Source organism: Pantherophis guttatus, chromosome 4, assembly GCF_059756535.1.
Source record: "Pantherophis guttatus breed Tessera chromosome 4, ASM5975653v1, whole genome shotgun sequence".
In the NCBI taxonomy this organism is placed as follows: Eukaryota; Metazoa; Chordata; class Lepidosauria; order Squamata; family Colubridae; genus Pantherophis; species Pantherophis guttatus.
This window is the reverse complement of record NC_142066.1, coordinates 22,780,839-22,791,533: the sequence shown is the minus strand read 5'-3', so window position 1 is coordinate 22,791,533 and position 10,695 is coordinate 22,780,839. Positions and strand designations below refer to the sequence as shown.

At 38.9% G+C, this 10,695-nt stretch overlaps 1 protein-coding gene across 1 annotated transcript; it reads right to left on the bottom strand.

The window, feature by feature from the left end:
- Positions 1 to 309: 309 nt before the first annotated feature.
- Positions 310 to 1,266, bottom strand: LOC117662226 (olfactory receptor 11G2-like). The gene has a single exon (XM_034411542.2). It carries the CDS (start codon positions 1,264 to 1,266, stop codon positions 310 to 312), a length of 957 nt encoding a protein of 318 aa, XP_034267433.2.
- Positions 1,267 to 10,695: the final 9,429 nt, after the last annotated feature.

Sequence of the window (10,695 nt, the reverse complement as noted above, 5' to 3'; positions counted from 1 at the left end):
ACAGAGGTGGTATTTTTTTTTCCTCCATTAAATATTTCCCAAAACCTTGTGCCTTTTTTGTTTAATTTTGGGCCATGAAATTAGCTAATATAAAACAAGTGTGAGAGAAAATGTTCCTATATGAATACATCCCTTGATATTTTTCACATAGTCCGACCCAATCCAATTTGATCCAATTCAGCCCAATTTATTGCAATTAAATCAAATCCAATCAAAGTTTTTGTTTTTGAGCTATTCTAAAAGCCAACTAAAAATGCACTATAAATATTTTTGAACGTATTGTTTTGTTTTCCTGTTCCTATCCCCTTTTCATGTTGTCATCTTTTTTCTCAGCCATTGCTCTGTCCTTCTAAGAACTCTACCCAGAGCTTCCTTCACCTGATCGTTCCTCAGACAGTAGATCATGGGGTTGAGAAGGGGCGTAATGGCAGTGTAGAAGACAATGACTATTTTAGCAGAACGTGACTGAGTTTCTCCACTTGGAGCTACATACATTCCTACCACAGAACCATAGAAAAGGGCCACCACCATGAGATGGAACGATATGGTGGAGAAGGCTTTCTTCCTGCTACTTTGGTTAGAGGATTTGATCAATGTGACAATGATAACGCCATAGGAAATAGTTACAAAGATTAAATGGCCTAATATGAGGAAAATATTCATGGCAAAGAGGATAAGTGGAGTATTTCCAAGTGGAGGACAAGCTAAGGTCAGGAGCCCTTGATCACACAAAAAGTGGTCAGAGACATTGGAACCACAGAAGGACAGTCTGGAGATTAAAGTTATTGGGACAGCATATGCCAAGAACCCAGCCATCCAGCAACCAGTTACAAGCTTGGAGCAGTTCTTTGGAGACATAATTGTTGGGTAATAGAGTGGGTGGCAGATGGCCAGACAGCGATCCAAGGCCATGGCCGAGAGGAAGAAGGTTTCATTGATGCCAAGGGAATAGAAAATGTAGAACTGAATGAAACAGGCTTGGAAGGAGATGATCCCTTGAGGAGAAGCCAGATCGAAGAGCATACGGGGCATGGTAGTGGTCACGTAGCAGATTTCAAGCAGGGAGAAGTTTGCCAAAAAGTTGTACATAGGGAGCTGTGCTAATTGCGTATCTACATGCACCAGCATGATAATAGTGGTGTTCTCAATTAAAGTGCTGATATAGATAATAGTAAAAAGGATAAGGAGGAAGAACCGTTTTTGTGGTCCACTGGCCAAGCCTAACAGAATGAATTCCTGGACTGTGGTCCCATTGGCCAGTTCCATCTGAAACCAGAAGAAGTCATAATTATACATTGTTAAAGATCATCAAATATATCAACATAATTCTGACAAATTTCTAAAATGTCTGATCCTGGCATTACCAAATTCAGAAGAAATAGTTTGCAATGTGGATCTCTTCTAAGGGTATCATTAAAAATTTTCAAGACTGGTCCCAGTGCCTTCTAACACTGACGGGACCATTTTCAATAATGTTATGAAAGTGTAAATTGAATGGAATTTCACTTTATATTTCAGTGGATAAAGTGTGTAGCATTCAGTGGAAGCTATTATATTATCCACACAACTGCCATGAACAAAATGTTTAAGCTGCACCACTCCTCAGATGCCTTCATTGCACCTGTAGCCAAGTACTATAATCCATTTGTTATAATTTAAAACTTCTGCTTCTCTTAAAGTTCTTTGTGTTCTTTGAGAACTTTAAGATGTATGGATTCCAACTTCCAAAATTCTGCTTGGGGGAATTCTAGGAGTTGAAGTCCACACATCTCAATGCAGCCAAGTTTGAGAAACACTGTTTAGAATGAACAACATATGATAGGAGACGTCTTTTGACATCTGCTGATAGATAGATCCTCTCTAACATGGTAGCAAGGAACAGAAGTAAACTTAGAGGATAGCAGAGTTTGGTTTATAGGTGTTGGGAAAGATAATGCCTTTGATTACAACTGAGGTTGGACACAAAGATGGAGATAGGTAGAGGAAGACACAAAATTTAGACATGAGCTAATCCCCAGGAGTGGCTGTCTTGATAGTGCCTACATTTAAATTAAAATTCTCAGGATTCTGAGAAAGAAGTTCCCATTCAATGCACTATCAACACCAACAGGAACAGAGCAGCTCCGTTTAAGGCATAACATTACACTCTTGTGTAGTGTAAGCTCAGACTTGACTCTAGAGCAGTGGTGAAATTCAATTCTTTTTACTACTGGTTCTATGGGCATGGCTTGGTGGGCATGGTGTGGCTTGGTGGGCGTGGCTTGGTGGGCATGGCAGGGGAAGGGTACTGCAAAATCCCCATTCCCTCCCCACTCCTGGGGGAAGGATATTGCAAAATCTCCATTCCCACCCCACTCTGGGGCTACAAGAAGTGATATTTGCCGGTTCTCCAAACTACTCAAAATTTCCGCTACCGGTTCTCCAGAATCTGTCATAACCTGCTGGATTTCAGCCCTGCCCTAGAGACTGTCCTGGAAGGAGTGAGGCAAGAACAAGAGAGGGCCAATGAAAGATAAACAACTGCCCAGAGTCAAAAAATTTCCAGCTCTTTCTTTGATATACTTAGTAAATCTGTCAGTAGTCGGTAAGTGAGGCTCTTTAGCAATATTAATGCATCAGAGCAGAGTCAGCTATTAAACTGTTAGAGCTTGTGACACAATGAGGGGGTTAGGGACAGCAGTTTTCCATCTCCTTGTCTAGTTATCACGGTGTTTTTCTGGTTGTGAAGATATATCCAGGAATGCATGTATCAGATTTAGGTCCAGATCTAATCTTATTTTCTTGTAGGAGAACAGGAGACAAAAACATCTATAATGCAGGATGGTTACAACTCAATTTTACTCATGGAACCAAGGAGAAAATTATAATAAGTGGGGAGCTCACAATCTTCATTTCCACCAAACTGCAGGCCCCAGTCACTAAACATGCCACATATAAGTGGGTTTCAGTGACACTGCTGATCAAATTCAAGCTTTGAGTGCATTGCTGATAAACATTTCACTGTTTCCTGTTGTATTAAATGTCCATGTCCTGAACTGGGAAATTGCACAGTTAAATTAACAGCCATCCAACCTCTAGTTGAGTAGCTGTTAGGTGGAGATTTTACTGACAGGACAACAGAAATCACTCAGTCCTAAACTATAGATGTAGAATTTCAGCATCCTCCTCCATGCAACAATTTCCTTAGATATATTTTAATCCAAAAATGGGAAATGAAATACTACAAAGTCTATCCTGATGCAATTTATCAGCCAAGGAAATGTCTCCGTTATGAATTTTAAAAAAAGTTTATGGCAATGGAATAGACCAAGAAAAGGTGATTTTGATTGTTTCTAAACTGAACACTGCACATAGCTATCTCTCAAAGACTTTGAAACCTATAATAAATATTAGATCTGCTTTCTCTCCAGGCAGATTATGATCATGTACCTTAGTTCTGTTCATCCAAAGGATAGGGATGTGTGTAGAGTCCTTGTTGTTCCTCTCAACTGCTGAATGAGGAATCAGTCTGTATCCATAAAATGATCGATATGTATCAGATCAATATGAGCTAAGATTTTGAATTTCCAGAAGCAAGGTGCAAAATAGTTATAAGCCATCTGAATGGACCAATGCTTGATGCCATCAATCCTGATTCAGCTGTACTGGCAGATAACAAGTTCTTTTTTTGCATTCAGCTAGAGCATGTTATCCAGCATGGATCTAAATATTGGTGTGAATAGGTTTGATTTTATGCCAGCAAAAAGCCCCTGCCTGTCCTTTATAACATCTTCTGGCAACACCAGCTGAACACGCCTTATCCAGTAGAATATCACAAATAGTTACAATCAATTAAAAAAAAAAACAATAATACAGAAATTTCCTGGAAGCAATCAAGAGCAGTTGTCAGATGGAATGTCCAGGATAAATTTTGGAGACTTGCATCAATTCCCTGGGCTTGAGCGAAATGATTGGTGGTTTCAGAAGGAGGCAAACTAATTAGCCAAATCAAGTCTAGAAAGGTCCCTGAAGAGGATTAATGTATTTTGAATTCATAGAGAACTATTTGTCTAATGGGGAAACTATCCTAGTTTCACTCTTCATTTACAGTGTAAAATCAGGTGGGCAAACACACACCCTTGTGTGTGTGTGTTTGCCCATAATTGTCAGCATTTCCACAAAAGTAAAAAAAAAAGGGTTCTCTTAACTAACTTTTGGTCAGCAAGCTAAATCTTGGTCACAAGCCCTATTAGCTTCTTTTACTTGTTTTTATAGCTATGCTAGAAGTTCCTGGAAATGACAATGAGGGTGGGGGGGGACACCTTGGCATGTGACCAGGATGGCCTTGGATCAAACCAATCTTTGTGTGATCTGAACTCCATATTTTATAATTTGATCTTAAAGTAGTTTTGTCTATTGCTTCCAGAGGATTTCATAAAAGGCTTTTGACCCCGTATCTAGGAAAACCCTTTGGCAGAAACTCAAAGTCTCTTCAATGACTTGAGCAAGGACTAGCATTGATGATGGTATCTAGTTTGGGTAATGAAATGTCTACAAGGAAACAAGCAAGCTCAGAGAGCCCCAGGGACCTTTCAATGAAGAGTTATTTTCTCCCTCCAGAGCTGGGCTACTATTTTTTTTTTTAATTTGATTTATATGCCGCCCTTCTCTGGAGACTCAGGGCGGCTTACAATGTGCTAAGCAATAGCCTTCATCCTTTTGTATATTTATACAAAGTCATCTTATTGCCCCCATAACCGGGTCCTCAATTTACCTACCTTAGAAAGGATGGAAGGCTGAGTCAACCTTGAGCCTGGCGAGATTTGAACCTGCAGTAATTGCAGGCAGCTGGTCTTAATAACAGGGTGCATTAGACCACTGTACTACCAAGGCTCCTACTATGACCCCTCATCCTTGGTGGTCTCTGAGCTTGGTTGTTTTCTTGCAGATGTTTCATTACCCAAACTAGGTAAGCAAATAAGTGGTATATTAGTTACAGGAGTGGTTTCTACTTACCTTTACTACCAGTTCGTAGCGAGGCCGTGCGCATGCACGAGTGAAGTGAGCACACACGCACAATCTTCTGCGCATGCGCAGAAGCATTTTAGTGACATCAGGGTCGGTGGGTGGAGCCTCCCATCCGTTTTACTACCAGTTTTACTATAGAACTGGTGCGAAGTGGGGGCAACCCACTACTGATTAATTACCTAGTCACTGAGTTTGGGTAATAAAACATCTGCAAGAAAACAATCAAGCTCAGAGAGCACCAAGGACTCTTCCTTACAAATCCTGAGCTACAAATATTCTCCTTTGTTGATGGGCAACTATGGCAACTTTATGATTTATGTACTTCAACTCCCAGAATTCCTGAGCTAGCAGTCTACCCTTACCTTACCCCTATGCTTTTGTTACACTATATCACCTATTGCAAGATAAAGTGCAAATCTGTAGAATGAACATCTTTCGTGGCCAGTTCAAATAGGAAGGTATGTAAGTCAGGATGTTTCTTTAATTCACCTGCCATTTCACATCAAAGCTAAGAGGGCATTTAACTAGGGAAGATCATTGTCTCATGAAGTTTCTTAGGAAACCTGTCCCAGTAGTAGATCTCGGCATTCAATATTTCATCATTTTTCCAATACTAACAATATTGTTCAATCTCTAGACCTCTTTTATGGATACTTTGCATGATTGAAGTCAGGGGTGAAATCCAGTAGGTTCTGACAGGTTCTGTAGAACTGGTAACATAAATTTTGAGTAGTTTGGAGAACCAGTAGCATAAATTTTGAGTAGTTCATAGAACTGGCAAATGCCACCTCTGGCTGGCCCCAGAGTGGGAATGGAGATTTTGCAATATCCTTCCCCTGCCATGCCCACCAAGCCACACCATGCCCATAGAATTGGTGGTAAAAAATTTGGAATTTCATCACTGATTGAAGTCCATTTTTAGGATTTTTGAGTCCTAGTTCTGCCTCTGCTTTTTGATGATCACATCAGAGCTTCTATTCCCCTTTCAATTTTGGCCTCCTACTTATTTATATATTATTAAGAGGTCTTCTTTCCCTTCTTCTTAAATTCAACCAAACATAATGGAATTAGGGAGTCCTGCTCAAAGTTCTAGTTACCTGAGTTCTAGCACTCAGGAGATCAGTTATATGAAAGGTAATTTCACAGGATTTTTAAAATTTATTGGCAAACAGATGTGGACACGTGTCAGAGACAACATGATGTGAAATTGTCATGGTTTAGAAAGTTGTATAGACACACAATTGTTGCCTACCAGAACAATCATATCATTCATCTTGCCATCAAAAGAGCAGACAATCTCTTTCATTTCATTTATAATGTTAGAGATTGCATTTTTATTTCACCAATGAATAGACAAACCAGAACAATGCTGAAATGGGAGGAATAGTTAAAAATGAAGTTATGTATTTAATATTTCAAGATGCAGGAGTGGTCTTTTTTTTTTTTATTGAAAAAGTTTTCAAATACAAATTTCCCCCCCCTTTTTTCCCCCTCTCCCTCCCCCTCCCTAACCCCCCCTCCCCACCCATCCCCCCCTGTGACTTCTTCATAACAAAAAAAAAAACCCTAATTCATAACAGATTACTTACTCCCTCCTCTAGATATTGACCTTTACTTACTAAAAATATTATTAATATTATAACATCCCCCTTTATCCATACATATCAAAAAAGAGAAAAGAAAGGAAAAAAAAAAGACATTATACTATGACATTATAAAATAACTTTTCCACTTTAAAACTATACGATAAGTCCTACTTTAACATTTAATCTTCTATATATATTACTATAACATTCCAAAGCGGCCTTCCCCATAAAATCTAGTTTAACATTTATTCCACTCTATCCATTTCCTCCACTCCCCTAAATATAACACTTAAAAATCCCTTTTCTTAGACTAATCAATCTACTAAATAGCTTATTCACCCACTATCATGCAAAATTGCCATACACAACATTTCTTAACATCTTTGATTCACTGCCCACACTTCTTAAAAATATATGTCTATATTTTCCATTATATCTAAATAAAAAAAAGAAAAGACAATGACTTTAAATTTATAATCCATATAGTATCTTCTTTGAGGTCTTTCCACTGGATTGGTAGAACCAACATCCATAATCGGGTAACATAGCTTACTGGTGCAACAGTTTATTCAGGATCTTCAATCATATCTGCCCCCATCAGTAGTAAATATCTTCTTATATGTATAAAAGTAAAAACAACCACCCGAGTGACATTATAATTATATTCCATATAGTAATAATTGTGGGTTTCATCAGGATTATTAATTCCCATCATCGTAGTGGGTAACAACCCGATCTTCTGCATGCCCCAGCATAATTCTCTTGCCTTGTGATTCAAGATAATATAATATGTTTATCAACACAAAAAGAAATTCCAAAATGGATAATTCAAATCCATCAGTTTAAGGCTCGTTTCACGTCCCCGGATTACGGCCATGCAGAGATCTGCCACAAACCTCAGGATAATATTAACCAATACGTCGCCTCTTCTGTGTTTACCCATAATCGTTCATATTTTAAAATCACTGGCTTCACTGTTGCCTGATTAGAAATTTCTGTTTTTATGCCACCTATTTCTTTTTTTCTTTTCTTTTTGTGGGTTTGGTTTCCATCCTGGTTCCCTTTCTATAAAGTGTGTATCATCTGGTCGGTTTTTATTCTGCTTTGTAGATTGGTCTTGTTGGTTTTGCTTTTGTATCTCATATTTCTTTTTTATCCCTTGTATATCCCCTAATTGGTTTCCATGTTTATCCTTGCCTTGATAAGTCATCACATTAGGATTAGATGCCTCTTCTCTCAAATTTGTAGATAGTCCAGCTGGGGTATCCAATAAATCCAATGGCAATTCATCTGGTACAGTCTCTGTAATTCGATATTTTACCTTTATTTCCGGCTCCTTCTGCTTATCCTGTATTATACCTGGAGATGTTAAGTTCATTTTCAACCTATTTTGATAAAATTCTTCCGCTCTTTCAACAGTATTTAGCTGATATCTTTCTCCTTGGTATCTAAATATAATACCCACTGGGGCGTCCCACCTGTAGGAGATATTTCTCTTTTTTAACTCATTCACCAGAAAACCAAATTTCTTCCTTTCCATCAATATCTTAGGTGGAAGTTCCTTGTAAATCCAAATCTTTCTTCCATACAATTGCAAATTAGAATTGAAGGAGTTTTGAACGATATTATTCCTAATCTCCTTATCTGTAAAATAAATCACCACATCTCTAGGCCATTGCCTTTGCTTAGCAATCCAGGAGTTGATTTGATAAACTCTGTCGATCCTACAAAACACTTCGTCAGGTTGAACCTTTAGAATCCCAGCTAGAAATTCAGAAGATATTTTCCTTAAATCATCTCTATTATTTTCCTGCAAACCTCTTAATCTTATCGCATATTCTGTAAAATTATATTGTACCATTAAAATCTATTTTTCAATCTTCTGTTGCAGATTTTCTACATTACCATACTTTTGATCAGCATCCATTTTAGGTTTTTCTTCTAAGCTATTATCCTGAGTGTTTGTCAAATCATTTTCAATTTTTTGAATTCTATTGTCCAATTTATCTTGAATTTCTTCCATTTTAGACTCTAGTACATTAGTATTTGCATCCAACTGTTTCATAAATCCTGTAAAACCATTAACCACTTTTGAGAGTTTTTTCTCCAAAAAATCAAACTTAGATTTCACCAATTCTTTAATTTCCTGCTTAAATTTTTCAAATTGCTGATTCACAATCTCCTCCCTTCTTTCAATCTCCTCTATAAAAAATTCTATTATATTAAAGTCAGGTTTCTGAGACTGAAGAATTAAGACTTGTTCCTTTAAGTTGTTGGTGGGGGGATCCCCCCCTTCTTGTTTATCTGACTTTATGAGTCTCAGTGCCATGTTTCCGCCCAGGCAGGCTTTGTTAAAAAAAAAAGCAAGGAAAAAAAAAAAGGGACTTCTTTCCAATCAACAACAATATCAGGTCTCCAAGGGAAAAAAAAAGAGAAAAAGACACAGGAGCAAAGTTTTGTCTACAAATGTAGCCAGTGGTATTTATTCCGCTACATTGTAGTAATAGAAAACGGAAAGACTTCCCTTTCAGCCTCTCCTCCAGCCAACGCCATTTTAAAAGGCTTCTTTTTTTTTTCCTCTTTCTTTTCCTCCTCTCTCTTAAGTAATTTTTTCAGTAAAAATCAGTAAAATACTTGCAGTTCAATATTACAGGTCCAGCTCACATTTTCTTTGAGTAGTCTGTTAAATTTGCAGGCTTGCTTTTGACGCCTGGCTCTGCCTCAGCAGAGGTCTCCCAAAGCGCGGAGCGGCGGCTGGGGATACGGGGCATCTCATCCGCTCCGTCCCAAAAGTAAAAAAAAAAACTTTTGGGACTCCGCAGAGAGTTCTACCCACCCCTGCCGGCTCTATCTCCGTTTCCTCATGGAAACGGAGTTTTTTCGAGCCGCCATTCCGTTGTGAAGGCGGCTCTAACAGGCGATGGAAGCTGACGATCCCAAAGGAACGTCTGGCAGCGGCAAACAGCAACCCGGAAGTCCAGGAGTGGTCTTTTTTATTCTGTTATATATTTGCTGAAAGTATTCATGATTTATTTTGGACCGTGTGGTTAACAGGTGTAAAACATCTGAGAGAAAAAATTCCTTTTTTTTAAAATTTGATTTATATGCCGCCCTTCTCCGCAGACTCAGGGCGGCTTACAATGCGTTAAGCAATAGCCTTCATCCTTTTTGTATATTTTACAAAGTCAGCTTATTGCCCCCACAAACTGGGTCCTCAATTTACCTACCTTAGAAAGGATGGAAGGCTGAGTCAACCTTGAGCCTGGCGAGATTCGAACCTGCAGTAATTGCAGGCAGCTGGTCTTAATAACAGGGTGCTTTAGACCACTGTACTACCAAGGCTCTTTTGTATGTTTTCATCCATCTAATCTAGTTCAGTCCAGTCCCCAATCCAATCCTATCCAATCCAATCTAATCAAATGGAATTGAATCAAATCTATTTAATTATTCAGGTTTTAAACTATTTAAAAAAAACAAATGGAAAAAAAAATCACCACGAACCTTGCTGTCAGATTCAGGTTAATGTCAGGATTCCAAGTAACACCCCCAATGAAATAACACTCAGAGGTTTGAAGTTCCTCAAAGTTCCATTTTATTAGAGATGTCATATTGGCACATCTGGGAAAATCTGAATCTGAACACTTCCAGGTTTTCCCCACCCATAGAAAAGTCCAAGTCCCTGCCCAGCACCCATGGTACAATCCAAGCACCATCCCTACTGGAGATTTCTCCCAGTTCCAGCCTTCCAGATGCAGGGCAAGATGTCCTTGACTCTCTGAGAAAGGAATGTTATTATGACTATATCATCCTGGCCAGGGTGGGTTCTACTTACCTTTATGACCGGGACACAATGGTAGTAATCGCAGATCGCCTATGACAACATTTGGGGCTTGGGCAGAGGCTCTTGCCGGTTATACTACTGGTTCTTGTGAACAGGTCCGAACTGGGGGCAACTCACCACTGATCCTGGCTCCACACAATTCCCCCCTCCCAGTTTCCCACAGTAGTAAATGTGGCAGGCCTGAAGATCCAACAAAAAAGATGGCTTCCAGGCCTGACATTTGCAGCTTCAATATTCTCATTCTCAACCCTTTTGCATACA

Coding starts and splice junctions, on each gene's coding strand:
- LOC117662226 (XM_034411542.2), bottom strand. CDS start 1,266: ATGGAACTGGCCAATGGGACCACAGTCCAGGAATTCATTCTGTTAGGC.